Source organism: Arvicola amphibius, chromosome 17, assembly GCF_903992535.2.
Source record: "Arvicola amphibius chromosome 17, mArvAmp1.2, whole genome shotgun sequence".
Taxonomy (NCBI): domain Eukaryota; kingdom Metazoa; phylum Chordata; class Mammalia; order Rodentia; family Cricetidae; genus Arvicola; species Arvicola amphibius.
Genome location: NC_052063.2, coordinates 39807468 through 39822320, shown reverse-complemented (window position 1 = coordinate 39822320; position 14853 = coordinate 39807468). Strand labels below are relative to the sequence as shown.

Sequence of the window (14853 nt, the reverse complement as noted above, 5' to 3'; positions counted from 1 at the left end):
GCCTCCCAAGTGCTCGGATGAGCCACCACCAAGCTAGGTTTATTCAGCTACACTTAAGATCCAAACCCTAACAGCCAGACAGGGAGCAGTCACCAGCTCCTCCCCCAACTAAAAAGTAAATATGTCATTAGCTGTATTTCTGGCTCAAGTGTCACCTCTTCTGCGACACTTTGCTCTAACCATCTCTTATCATGGTCTCTCTGTCTGTCTGTTACCTGCTGAGGAGTCTGTCCAGCTGGACTATTAGATGACTTTATAGTTCCGCATAGCTAGGCAAGTACCTGGGCTTCCTGTTACGTTCTGAGATTCCAGAATCTTCTACTTCCTCACGTCCTCAAGACAAGCCTCAGCCTCTCCATCGAGTTTACCTTATCAAACCCAGTTCTCTAATGTAGGTATCACTCCAGCCCTGTCAATCCCTCGGCCACCACATTCTCCTTTCTTGTAATCTCATTTTATTTTATCTTCAAACTTCATCTGTCCTTCTCCAGCCTGCCTGCCTTTCTTCCTTCTTCCCTTCTCTTCCCTATCCTTTCCTTCCCCTCCCTTCCTTTCCCTTGCTTTCCCTTCCCTTCCCTTCTCTTCCCTTCCCCTCCCTTCTCTTCCCCTTCCCTCCCTTCCCTTTTTCCTTTCCTTTCTTTTCCTTTTCCTTCCCTTCCCTTCCCTTCCCTTCCCCTCCCCTCCCTTCCCTTCCCTTCCCTTCCCTTCCCTTCTCTTCCCCTTCCCTCCCTTCCCTTTTTCCTTTCCTTTCTTTTCCTTCCCTTCCCTTCCCTTCCCTTCCCTTCCCTTCCCTTCCCTTCCCTTCCCTTCCCTTCCCCTTCCTTTCCCTTCCTTCTTTTGTTATACGTGTGGCAGTTCTTTGCTTTGACCCCTTGAGCAAATCTACTACCTCTACCAGGAATATTCTCACAGATACTTTCAATCAGTCTGTGTCAAAAACACACTTCCTCTAGGGCTTGGCTTGGCTTTCTCTAACTCAGCCAGCCACACACTGGGTATTAATATGACATACTTTTTTGTGTTTGAGCTATCTCTCTTATCAGCTGAACTTTATGGGAAAAGATGTCTCCCCGCTATGGAGAGACATCTTTTTTTTTTTTTTTTACACACAACAAACATGGAACAAAAAAAAGGATTGGACTCCCAAGGAGTTCAGTCAACATGTAGTAAGACAGCAGTTATTCTTTCCAAAGCGGAGCTTGTTTGCAGACAATGAACTGACAATGGGAGTACGTGGAAGAGGGATGAGCAAGAATTCTGACCATCCTTCAATCACTCAACTCTGCTGCCGCTACGCCCAGCACTTCTGGACCAAGCCCCCAGGGAGTCGGCATTGGATGAGTGTACGTTCTCCTCAGCACCAAGATACCTTGTGTCATTTAACCCTAAGAAACAAAGCTATTGCTCTATTATTATCCTTTTTCAGAGAGAAAAACTGGGGCTTGGAGAATTTATGCAGTCCCCTTGGGTCACAGTTTAAGAGGGAGTCCTGGTTCCTAAGGTCTTCTGATTTAAACACGGGAAGCTTGAGCTGGGAGGTGGCAGGACAGAGGAGGATGTGAAAAGCATTCCTGGCTCTCCCTTTTCAGAGCTCCCTCGGGCTGACATGGCCTCGGTAGCTGTGCCCTGTGTTCCCATCCCTGCCGCCCAGCTCTCAGACGTGCTCTTGTTCCCTAGCGTGGAGGGTTAGCTGATGCTGGCTCGCAGCAGCGCAACCGCATCCCCATCTGGAACTGTGCAGGGTGGAAGGGAGATGCTGCACTCAAGCTACAGCCCTGCTCCAGGACAGGACAGGCACAGTACGAGCGCCTGCGTGCCCTGCCTGATTTTCAGATGTCTTGAAAAGCCGTCACTGTGGGAGTCAGCCATTACAAGCTAAGCATGGGCAGGTCTCCCACAGGAAGTTCTTTACTTCCAACCATTACCACCTGCCAGAGTAGGACTCAGCCATCAATAAGTTTAAATGGAGGCCTGAGTCTCAGTAGTTTACCCTGTAGTAATATCTGGTTGCAGGAAGAACCACAAGCTGAGATTACCCAACCTCCACCCAAGAACAGACTATTCAGAGGAAATGCCTAACATTGCAACTGCTGTAGATAGGATCACCTGCCAGAACACACTCACCAGGACACCCCTAGACAAATGTCAGCCAATCAGGGATCCTAAAACCTCAGAAACCCCTCACCCCCATCTTTACTACTATAAAATTCTATTCTAATAAAGCTCGGAACTCTCCATTTATTCCAATACGTTGGACATGCGGAGAGACTGAGTTGGCATACTTGCTTAAAATAAAGGTTCTTTGCTTTTACATACGGGACTCGGTCTCCTTGTTGGTTTTGGGGGGACTTCGTGGATTTGGGCATAATAGTCACAGCTTCAGTGGTTTTTCCATGACATCAGAGCTGCACCAGCAACAGTAGACTGAGGACCTCTCCACCTGCTCACTTTGGCCTTCCTCCTTTTCTCTACCCACATACTTGATTCCTACTCTAATTTTTGGAGCCCTGGAGGTTGAGACCACAGTCCCACACATGCTGGGCAAGTACTCTATGCCTTAGCTCTATCTCTAGCCTTCTCTTTAGTTTATCCAGACACAGGGTCTCATTAAATTGCCCAGACTGTCCCACAGTGTGGGGGAGCAGCTGGAGAGGCACTTCCTAGCCACCTCAGGGTGGGCCTGCATCTGTTGCACTCCCCACCCTGACACACTACCTTTGCCCCAGTTAATGGCTGCCCTTGTTCCCCTCGCCTATCAAGAACTTCTTTTTATCTGTTCTTCAAACCTGCTTTCAGGAAAGGGACAGAGGAGCTGAACCACACACAGGGGACCATCTGTTAATGTTTTGCCATGTGAGGTTTTAAATAAGCTAGTGCTTACTTTAAACCAGATGAAGAAAGTATACAGCAAGAGTCTAAACACTGCTCTCGCTCAGTAAAAACACTATTTGAATATCACTGTATTCATTTGTGGTTATAATCTAGATAAAGAAGATGATTTCTCAGCCTTGTGGAATGCACCCTGCTGGTGATTCCGCTGACGCCTGCAGCCATCACTGCCCCTGTGCCTGGGTCCTATGAGGGGCTTTGATTTTGCTCAAGCTCTGAGAAGCTGCTGACCACTGAAGCAGTTCCACACTACGGCGGGAGCAGGCATCTCTTGGCCATTCTCCAGCTCCCCCAGGACTGAGGAGAAACTTTGAGTTGTTTCGTGTTCATTTCTCCAGAAAAGGAAGCTGTCCACTCCACTTCAGTTCGCGTTCACGTGAGTACACTAACACTCTTAAAGGCACCAAGATACCGGAAGAGGCAGCAGCCTTCAGACCCAGCTGACCCAGGGATTCAGCAAAAGTGTGGCCAGGGCTTTCAGGATGAGTTCAACATCGGGGCACGAGGAGAAAGACATCAAGGGGTTTTGCTGCAGATAAACCACTCTGAACGTTTGTGTGTGTGTGTGTGTGTGTGTGTGTGTGTGTGTGTGTGTGTGAACTAGAGATGGAAGACAGAACATAAATACTGCCTCTAATTTTCTCATGTCTCAAATGTAGCACTCTACGTTGGCTCATCCCTTGGCTCGTCACAGACTGACGGGGAGGCACGCCCGAGTAGGACACTAGTGACTTGAGGACCAAAAGCCTTGGTTTGCTCCACTACTGTTGTCTTCTTGGGATCCTGTATAAGTCGTGGATCCTTTTGCTAGACTTCAGTTTAAGGGGCAAGGGTAGGAAGGTTAAATATGCATTCAATTTCACATCTGGCTATTCAGTACAATCAATAAAATGCACAGTTATTCAACAGGAATTCTCAAGGGTAACGTAAAGTCTCCCCTTGGCGAACACATGTTCACGGAGAAAAACGTTAAGAATTTCAATACTTGGGTGAGACTTCTCATTATACTCACGTACATTCCAGGAAGAGTATGGACCGAAGAGGACAGGGATTTTTGAGTCACTCACCTGTGGCGCCGAAAGGGGCTTACGGGGAACCTAAGGACTCCCAGATCACTTACCTGGAGATATTGCCACAAATGACTGAGCACGGCTGAGTGTTGTGCAAGTATTGGATGGCTTTGGATGTTCCTATTAACACACTGATCCGAACGTGCCAGGAAAGTGGGGCCGTGTTATCCTAGAGAGAGGGGGGGGGAGGAGAGAGAGAGAGAGAGAGAGAGAGAGAGAGAGAGAGAGAGAGAGAGAAAGAGAGAGAGAGAGGAGAGAGAGAGAGAGAGAGAGAGAGAGAGAGAGAGAGAGGAGAGAGAGAGAGAGAGAAGTTGGTTTGGTTGTATATTCTTGGTGCAAATTACCTATATATCCACTATGTGGGTGCACGCTACATAGCGGGAGACAGCAAGGTGGAGTGGGAGGTGAATCATTATTTCAGTTTTGCTACAACCAAGTTTTAATCCCAAATGGTTTTCCTCTATGCTTCTAGAGCAGCGTCTCTCAACCTCTGGGTCGCGACCCCCACAGGGCTCACACATCAGATACCCCACATATCAGATAGCGACATGATTCATAACAGCGGTGAAGTTACAGTTGTACAGTAGCAATGAAATAATTTTATAGTTAGGGGGTCACCACAGCATGAGGAACACTATTAAAGGGTCACAGCATTAGGGAGTGTGTTTAGGAAAACACCTAACAATTTTTAACTTTAGTTTAGTTAAACTGTAGTCAGTGGGCTGAGAGTACAGCTCAGCGGTAGAATCCTTGCTTAGCATGCATAAGACCCTGGTTTTGGTTGGCCCAGCCCTGTGCCTACCTAAATACCACATGCTAAGAGAAGTTGAGACACATTATAAACTCGCTTGTTTATGTGACAATATTACAGAACCCAGTGACTCATGTGTTCAGGCAACCTTTGAGAGGGTCTCTGCTTCCCCCAGGAAGCATTCTTGAATATCCCCCATGTGTGTGCTCACCTCACCTCTCAGCTCCCTCCAGTGCCAACAGCCCCCCTTCACCCCAGGTTTTACCGGGCCAAGGAATCTGAGAGAATGGCAGCCCTGACTTACTGTACACTGTAGTCTGCTGAAAAGCGTCCCGTTGCTCATATATGGATGAACCAGGCAAAGCTTCTCCATCTCAGTGAAATACGCAGCCAGCTCTAGTATGTGAGGATGACGGAACCTTGAACCAGAAAATTTGAAACTGTCAAATCCATCACTCAAAGAGAAGGTGGAGGAGACTAATTAGGAATGATGGGAAACAGCTCTAAAGTGAGACTAAGTTAGGCCAAGAGACAAGAATTTCAACGGCAGTTCCAACAAGCGCTAGTTCTACCCCCTTTTGATTGACTGTCGGCATGTATTTAAGAGTAATATACTAAAACAGAAGTATTAAAATTTAAGGAAGCATTGATTTCTTCAGGTGTGAGACGTGGAGAACTTCATACAGAAAGGAAAACATGATTACACATTCACGTTGAAGAGGCCTAACTTAACATTCCTGCAGCCATGACAGGCAGCGGACCAGCAGTACAAGGACAAGGCCTCACCATTACAGTAACCAGGAAAATCCACAGACCGATCAGAACTGAGACAAACAAGTACCAGGTGTTTCAGAACTGTAAGAAGAGCTCACCTAACTTGTATATGGTTGCCAGTTTCTTTGCAGCAAGCCAGTGCCAATCCCTGTTTGACCAGACTCTGGCTGTTCCACTCCTGCCCAACAGGAGTTCAACCCCCTTTTGATTCTGGAATTCCCCCACCCACCCCCTTTCTTTAGTCCTTAAAACCCTGCCATAGCTGAGCTCAGTGTCCTCCCTAATCCAACCACTGTGTTGAAAGGACAGAGAGCTCAAACTTGAGCTTGCTATAAAGGCTTTTTGCTTTTGCATACAAATTTGGACTCTGGTGGTCACTGGGGGCATAACAACTTATTTATTTATTTATTTATTTATTGGTTTTTCGAGGCAGGGTTTCTCTGCAGCTTTTAGAGCCTGTCCTGGAACTAGCTCTTGTAGACCAGGCTGGTCTCGAACTCACAGAGATCCGCCTGCCTCTGCCTCCCGAGTGCTGGGATTAAAGGCGTGCGCCACCACCGCCCGGCTTAACAACTTATTTTAACTGATACAAAACAGTGTCTCCTCTTTATTTTGTTAAGTAGATAATTATGACACGATTGAGACCTATCAGTTTCAGTAATCACAAAACCACAGGATTAGCGAAGCTTGTCTTCATCCACCCACTAATGGAGCATTCCTACATCAGGTGCTCCGTTCAACCCTCGTTACAAGCAGGAAAAGGATAGTCTTGTCTTTCCAAAGCTTGTATTGTGATCTAAAATCCACACAATAGTAGCCTGAACTCTAAAATTACGACACTGACTTTAAATCACAGACGTCTACATTGGTATAATGTATATTTCTTAGCTCCTATCCTAATCAATTAACCAATTAACCAAAATGAGCTCTAATCCTTTGTCATCACTGGTTTATGAAGATCATAAATACACTCCAGGTATGATGGCTAATCCTCATTGTTGACTTGATTAATTAGAATCACATGGGAAAACACTGCATGTGGGCAGCACCATCTCATGGACAGGTCCAGAAACGAATAAAAAGAGCAAGGCAAGCCAACCACAGGAACCTCGTCTTCCTGCTTCCAGACTGTGGACTCAGTAAGGCCAGGTACCTCACAATCCCGCCACGTGACTTCCTGCCGTGATGGATTGTGCTCTCAAACCATGAGCAGAACAAACCTTGGCTTCCTTAAGTCTTTTGGTGAGGTGTCTTGTCATAGCAGCAACTAAAGTACTAACACACCAGATAACTGCGAAATACACAGACTGTGAGCTCATTTAATATGCTGAGAGCCTGCTATGTTTTGGACATGTTTGGGAACATTAAAATAAATGAAGCTGTAAAAAAATGCTCTACTTATAAAGATCTATAATTTGCTTCTTTTGTAGCAAATTTGCTACAAGCACAAATATACTCTCTTAAATACACATGCATAGATTTATATAGTAAATATATTTATCTGGTATATCTCTCCTGCCTCAAACACACCAGAATGTCTGTGTGTGTATAATCTGTGGTGTGGGAGGCCCTTCTGTCTCTGTGTTGTTTTCATTGGTTAATGAATAAAGAAACTGCCTTAGGCTGTTGACAGGGCACTGTTAGGTAGGTGGGGAAAACTAAATGGCATGCTGGGAGAAAGGAGGCAGAGTTGGAGGAGACACCACGGATCTGCCAGAGACAGATGCTGGGAATTTTACCCAGTAAGCCATTGCCATGTGGCAATACACAGATTAATAGAAATGGGTTGAATTAAGATGTAAGAGTTAGGGGCTGGGGAGACGGCTCAGTGGTTAAGAGCACTGGCTGCTCTTCCAGAGGTCCTGAGTTCAATTCCCAGCAACCACATGGGTGGCTCACAACCATCTGTAATGGCATCTGGTGCCCTCTTCTGGCATGCGGGCACACATGGAAGGAATGTTGTATATATAATAAATAAATAAAATCTTTTTTAAAAAGATGTAAGAGTTAGCCAATAAGAAGTTAAAGCTAATGGGCCAAGCAGTGATTTAATTAATACAATATCTGTGGTTATTTCAGGGCTAAGATAGCCGGACAGCCAAGATGAACAAGTGGCCCCTCCTTGCAACACATCTGTATCTATAAACATACACACAAATACATGGAAAGACTTTATTTTAAAACATGTCAAAACTTATTAAAACATTTAAAACTTATTATGACTCAGATTGCACAATGGAAAACAGTGGTATAGTAATAAATTGAGGAGGTATGCCGAGCTGCTTAAACAGATACTCTGTGTCACTGCCTGGCTGCTTCTCCTCCAACCTAAACTAAGACAGAGACAAACGTCGTTGGGAAAGCAGTGGATAGGAGACATCAGAGAGGCAAGGCATAAAGTATATTGGGGTAACACTAACCAAAGAAATGAAAGACCTATTTGACAAGAACTTAAGTCTTTCAAGAAAGAAACTGAAGAAGATATCAGAAAATGGAAAGACCTCCCATGTTCTTGGATAGGTAGAATCAACATAATGAAAATGGCAATCCTACCAAAAGCAATCTACAGATTCAATGCAATCCCCATCAAATTACTAACATAATTCTTCACAGACCTTGAAAGAACAATAATCAACTTCATATGGAAAAACAAAAAACTCAAGATAAACAAAACACTCCTGTACAATAAAGAAACTTCCGGAGGCATCACCATCCCTGACATCAAGTTCTATTACAGAGCTGCAGTAATAAAAACAGCTTGGTATTGGCATAAAAACAGAGAGGTTGACCAATGGAATCATATCGAAGACACAGATATTAATCCACACACCTATGAACACCTGATTTTGAAAAAGAAGATAAAATTATACAAAGAAAAAGTCTATTTCAACATCTGGATTTAATGATATTAGCTTCTGATTCTAGTCCCTGGCTCTGGCTCTAAAGGGACAGGATGCAGCATGACATTTCTCTCCCCACTTCCCACTCCACCCCGTCTCACATATCTGTTCCCAGAACTCCAGGGAAAAGCATCTTCTCTTTGAGACAGGTGATGAGTTTCCCAGTGTCAAGGGCTTCCAGTGAGCAAGGCTGTACGGCTGTACTTAATGAAGTCATATAAAAATGAAGCCATTTAGGTTTACCATACAGGGACCCCCAGATTCATGAATGAATTCCCTGGAAGATCATACAAATATCAAAAGCTCTTGATTTCACTGTCTAAAACTCTCTCTCTCTCTCTCTGAAGAGAGCCACCCTGATGAAAGAGTCTCTCAACTGAAACATTTCCAAAGGAAGGGGAGGGGACACGCATGCTATGCTTGAATGGCTGTTCGGCCGTGTTAGTCACACGCAATTTAAGCCACTTCCTTGCTACACTTTCCCGTTCCAAGATGTCCAGATGAAGCATGGGAGGGCTCTATTTTAAAATCTCTTTTAGGGAATACACCAAAGCAGACGACAAGAGTGTACGCAGCGTTCTAACATCCAGCCCGCACTAATTCAGCGCCAGCCATGCCAAACGCAGCTACAAGATCCGAGGTAAGGCCGGGCGGCGGTGGCGCACGCCTTTAATCCCAGCACTCGGGAGGCAGAGGCAGGCGGATCTCTGTGAGTTTGAGACCAGCCTGGTCTACAAGAGCTAGTTCCAGGACAGGCTCCAAAGCCACAGAGAAACCCTGTCTCGAAAAAAAAAAAAACAAAAAAAACAAAACAAAAAAAAAAAAAAAAGATCCGAAGTAAACAAATACACTCACAGGAGATAAACTTCCAGTTCTGACAGAAATCTCTTCCAGTGCTTCTTAAACTGCAGTTTTTTCTCCTGAATGTCATACAAGAAAGAAAAAGAAAAGGATTTAAGAGCTAGCTCTCTACTTCTGAGAATCTTTGTCCGGGGAGTTTGCTGTTTTTGATACAGACTGAGTCCCCCTCCCACCGCAAACCCCCAGGGGATAGAATCCTTAGCATTCATCCGATTTTCAAAAGCATTATAACTCCCAAGCAAGACTTACAAGACTCTTGAACTGAAAGATTTTCTGCAATCTGCCACGTTGCAAATCTCATATTCAGACTCACCGGTTTCAGACACATAAATTATAAAATATAACGTATTTTAAAATATAACGTATTATAAAATTCCACAATGACAGAAACGCTTCACTGATCTCACACACAAAAAATTATGTTACCTGTGTTCTTTGCGAACTTCTACCATTTATGAGTTGGCTCATTTGCATATGTCAACTCAGATTTATTTTCGCATTAATTTTGAGAAGATGTGCCTACTATCCAAAGGAAGTTGTGGCTTCTTACTGAAATGTCTCAGATCTAGAGAAGTGGTGCAGGGCTTTAATCTCAGGATCAATCAGGAGGCAGATAGATGCATCTCTGTGAGTGTGAGGTCACCCTGGGTCTGCACAGGAAGACTCTGCACAACCATCATCACCATCATCTAGCCAAGATCCAGGGATGCAGGTACTGAATAAATTAATAACTTCAATAACATTGTACTGAGCACTTGGATGTAGATGGCACATCCTTGCTGTCTTCAATTCTGTAACACCATACATCCCTGTATCTCAAGTTCCTTGCTTCTAACATTAAAAACCTACATTAAGCTGCTCCTAGGTCCTAGCTATAATATCCTCATTTGCAACTTGCTAGAAAACGAAGTGTTTAGAGTCCTATCATCATCGAAATCCAAGAGGAATTCTGGGTACCACTGTCCAAGTTGAATTAAAACCAATAAACCCGGTCCGCTAATCATTGGCAAGAACTACTTCATTACAACCTACATTTTGGAAGTCTATTCAGGGAGATGAGGTCTCTCCCTTGCGCTTGCTGTTTCTCAGTCAAGGGCTTTTTGTTTGTTTGTTGTTGCTTAATCTGGTAAACAAAGAGACTCATGGTTGTGTCTCTGTAAACCTGGGACTTGAATGTGATTTGTGAACAAAAGACTTCATGTAGCTGGGCACTGCGGAGGAACACTAGCCCTCCTGCGGAGCTGCTGCCCAGACCTGCCAAATCCAAATCAGCCATTGTAAGATGATATCCCGGTGACTGGAAGTACAGGGAGCTGAGAAGCACAGACCTGACCATTTGATAAAATTCTCCACTTCCGGGCCTTTGAGAAGTGTTATTAAAGGCATCACCCCAGTGTTTGAATGCATTCTTTTAGAAAAGTATGTAGTTAACTCATTAAGGGGTGTTGGCTTGGTTATGTCCTCCATTTGCTTGTGTGTGTTGTTGGGTAAAAAGGGGGTGGGGGAAAAGAGGTGGGGGGGGGTGACACAAAAGCCCTTCACTTCCACTTCCCGCCTTAAGAGGGAGCTATACTGTAGCGCCACCAGGTACAACAGGACTTTATACTGCTAACTTCTTGAAAATGACCTGCATGGCCTTCCTTTAAACTACTCAACAGACACCCGTTGAGCAAGTACGAAAGAGAGCCCTGTAACAGGCTCTGGGACGCACAAAGAAATGGAAGTTCTCGATCGGAAGTCTGTTACTCCTGTTGGAAATGCAGCTGAAGCCTTCACTACAAGGAAAAAATGCTATAGCCGAGTCAGGTCACGGAAGCCATGCTAGACCGTAGGATGCAATCAAGAAAAGAGGAAAAAGGGAACCCAGAGGCAAGAGCATGCCATCCTAAGGTCAATCTAGTAAAAAGTTTAAAAGGGCATGCACAGTTGGTAGCAACCGCAAGGAGAAGACGAGAGAGACCCTTCAGGGAGGCAGCCTTAGGGTTCATCCATGAGAGAGGATGCCAATGGGACCAGGGATTCGTTGGTAGTAAAAACAACAACAACAAAAAACCCAAAAACAACAAACAAACAAACAAAAACTGGCTTCAACTGGGTCCCAAGGGCCAATATTCTGACGTTGGAATGGTTTTACAATCCAGTTTTCTTTAGTAGATAGTTGATCTCAATGTGTCTGTGTAAGATTACTGATACAAAATGCAATTTAACGGCACTGAAGTTAATAATCACATAAAAGTGTCTGAAACAAGCCGTAAGCAGGAATTACTTCAGACTCCTTCCGTTCAGACTCCTTCCGTTCTGTACCTCCCAGTCCTCTCCACCAGTAACTGGATTGGATCCATTGCATTTGCTCCTTCTTACCATCCCCAGGGACTTTGTCTTAGCTTAAGTAACAGTTCTCAATGCCAGGTACATGTGGGAAACTTTTACAACAATGTTTGGTGTCTCAACAATGACCAGCATGACACAGTAGTGGCAGACATACCTAGGTGGTGACCAACCGCTCTCTAACTGGACTTAAGACCTTCCCAACAAGAAGAAACTCACGCTTGGCACTGGAAAGCTAGCCCAGGCCTAGTGCAGTCATGGATTTTAGAGGAGACCCTACAACCACCACTTTACCAAATCAGTACAATCTTTGGCTACATTCTAAATACATGTCCTTACAGACATAGTTAAGTATAGTTCTCACCCCTCGTCAAGGAAACTTCTCTTTCCAACAGATGGGGACCATTACAGAAAAACAGTCAGTCAAAATGCAAAGCCCAGTTCCAATGGATACATCGACAAAACAGTTGCTACACTCAAGACTCAGGAAGCACTTAGCAGTTAGGGGCACAAACAGCTTTTCAGAGGACTGGAATTCAGTTCCCCGTGTCCATATCCATTGGGCAGCTCACAGCTGCAGAAAGCTCTAGAGGAGGAGGATACAATGCCTCTGACCTCATCAGGCAGACACACACACTCTCTCTCTCTCTCTCTCTCTCTCTCTCTCTCTCTATATATATATATATATATGTATATATACGTATATATACATATAGTGAGAGAGAGTATGTGTATACATACACATAAATATATATATGGTGTGTACATTGTATATTGTGTCTATATATATTGTATATGTATATGTGTAATATGTGTGTGTATACACACACACACACATGCACACATGGCTGTGGGGCCTTGTTAAACCCCCGAGGCTGAGTTCTAGAAGACCATGCCCTGGCCCTGCTCTTCCCATGCCCCTTTCTTGGCCATCATGAGCTGACGAGCTGTATTTACCCAATTCTACTACAATGCTCTGTCCCACCGCAGGTCAGAGCACAATGGCGCCAATGGAACATGGACTAAAACCCCTCCAACTATAGCCAAAAAAGTCTTTCCTACTTCGAGTCAACTCTCGCAGGTCTCTGCCACGGTAATGGCAAACTGATGTAGTCCTGCCGGAGCCTGTTCTCAGGAGCCTGTTCTCCGGAGCCTGTTCTTCCTCCTCACCTCCTGAGCTCTGACAGAAGATCCTCTGTAACAGTCCTGAGCATAGCATCAGGGTTGTGAGGCGAAGACACAGCTGGAGCTAAGCAAGTGTGCACAATCTGATCCCCCCCCCCTTCTTTTGTTTTCTAGAAAAGGTCACACTGTGCAGCCTTAGCTGGCCTAGAAATTTCTTTGTAGACCAGGCTAGCTCTGAACTCACAGAGATCTGCCTGCCTCTACCTCCCTAGAGTGGAGATTAAGGTCATAATGCCCAGCCAATCTGATCTTCCTTCAAGTGCCTGGGGCCGTGAGTGACTTTTAGAGAAGCCTTTCTCAGGCAGTACATCCGGGGATGCGGGAGATTTTGCGTCCTCACCACATCCCTTAAAGACAGGCATTCACGTCTTAGTCATTTCTCAGCCCCACCCAGACCCTAAGCTCACATATCTCATTTCCATTTGTGAAATTTTATTTTTAAATATATGCCCTTTCAATATTAACGAAAAATGACACATTTTAATATGAAATAGGAGCAAATAAGTGGAACTGATGTCTGTGATAGGAATTCGTTCCTTACCTGTTTAAATAACTTAACAGCATATGTTTGGTTTTGAATCTCCACTTTGTATACTTCAAATATCTCCCCTTCTCCAATTAGGAAGTCTTTGTGGAAATGTTTGGTTCCTTCTATGATACTTTGGAAGCTGATAGAGGGTTTATGCAGTACTCCTAGGGAGGGAGAAAAAGCGGAGACAATGAGCCATCTCTTTGAAGAGTGAGCACCACTGTTACAAGCAGGGCATACATCACTAAAAGCACATCATCAGAGCAGAAGGCCTGAGAGAGAGCAAGTCCCAGGAGGCAACGGTAAAGCCCATGTGTTCTCTGGGCATTTGCTTGGGTCTGGCTCTCATCCCTCAATACAGTGTGGGGCTTTTCACATATCTAAAAGGCAGCGCCATGGCTGTCTTCACAGAGGTTAACCAAAGAGCTTAGCCTAGGCCATGACTCTAGAAATCTGTTTGTCCTCAGGTCGATACCTTGCTTTTGACCTTGTGGACTCTTGGGATGACTCAGCAGTGCCCCTCAAGCTTTGTTAATAGAGAAGCTTTTCTTTTTTTAAAATATTTATTTATTTTATTATGTATACAATATTCTGTCTGTGTGTATGTCTGCAGGCCAGAAAGGGCACCAGACCTCATTACAAATGGTTGTGAGCCACCATGTGGTTGCTGGGAATTGAACTCAGGACCTTTGGAAGAGCAGTCAGTTCTCTTAACCTGAGCGATCTCTCCAGCCCGAGAAGCTTTTCTTTAGCCACAGCCTCTAACCACCTAGCTGGTTTCCCCAGAGTAAATGAAGATACTTCACCCATTAAAAGATCAGCCGGAGTAGGTGCTAGGTAAAAGTATTTAAAGATAAGCAAATGCAGATTTGAAAAGACAGAGAACCTAGAGGTGTGGCTTACTCCGGAAGTCAATCCCCAGAACTACAAAGGAGAAAAACAAAAAATAAAAAGCAACAAACCCTATCAGCCTTAATAAATAAATGAATAGCATTGCTCAAATAGAGTTTAATTTGACTGTGTTTCTACAAACACTCTCTAAAGACATTTACAGTTTAATTTCGATAACAATGCTAAGGTCTCAAAACCTGGTTTGCCTTTCCCAACATAACCAGAGAATCTTCACACGTGATGGGGATGACCAGCCAACTGGCCTTCAGTAACTTTTCAATTTTACCGGAATTACTCTCAGGCGGAACTAAATCATTTTGTCTACAAATAAAGCACAGAAGCTAATGTGAGATACAAATGGATTTCCATAGAGACCTCAGCATTACCTAAAAACCATCCCAAAAGGTCTGGGCATCTATGAAAACTCCTCAAGCTGTGGAAAACTCAACACAAGTTTGTACATGTTTTCCTACGGTAAAACAGAAACAGCAAATTCTGCCAACCACGTCCCTCTATGGTCTTCCCTAGTCAGCGGGTGACAGCGATGATGATGGTGACGAAGATGATGGTTGTGGTAGTGATGGTGCTGGCCCCTCTTCTTTTTCTTCTGTTTCAGAGGATCCCTGTGGCAAACTCATTTCTTATTTTTTTTTTAATTGATACACTAGTGTTGTG

At 44.4% G+C, this 14853-nt stretch overlaps 1 protein-coding gene across 2 annotated transcripts in view; it reads right to left on the bottom strand.

The window, feature by feature from the left end:
- Positions 1–14853, bottom strand: part of Irak3 (interleukin 1 receptor associated kinase 3) — a 56033-nt gene that overhangs the window by 18880 nt on the left and 22300 nt on the right. For both annotated transcript variants that reach the window (XM_038314761.1, XM_038314762.1), the window contains exons 5-8: positions 13300–13451; positions 9240–9304; positions 5015–5129; positions 4010–4128 (exon numbers count right to left, since the gene is read on the bottom strand). In XM_038314761.1, coding sequence (XP_038170689.1) covers positions 4010–4128; positions 5015–5129; positions 9240–9304; positions 13300–13451 — 451 coding nt within the window. The remainder of the gene's footprint in view (positions 1–4009; positions 4129–5014; positions 5130–9239; positions 9305–13299; positions 13452–14853) is intronic.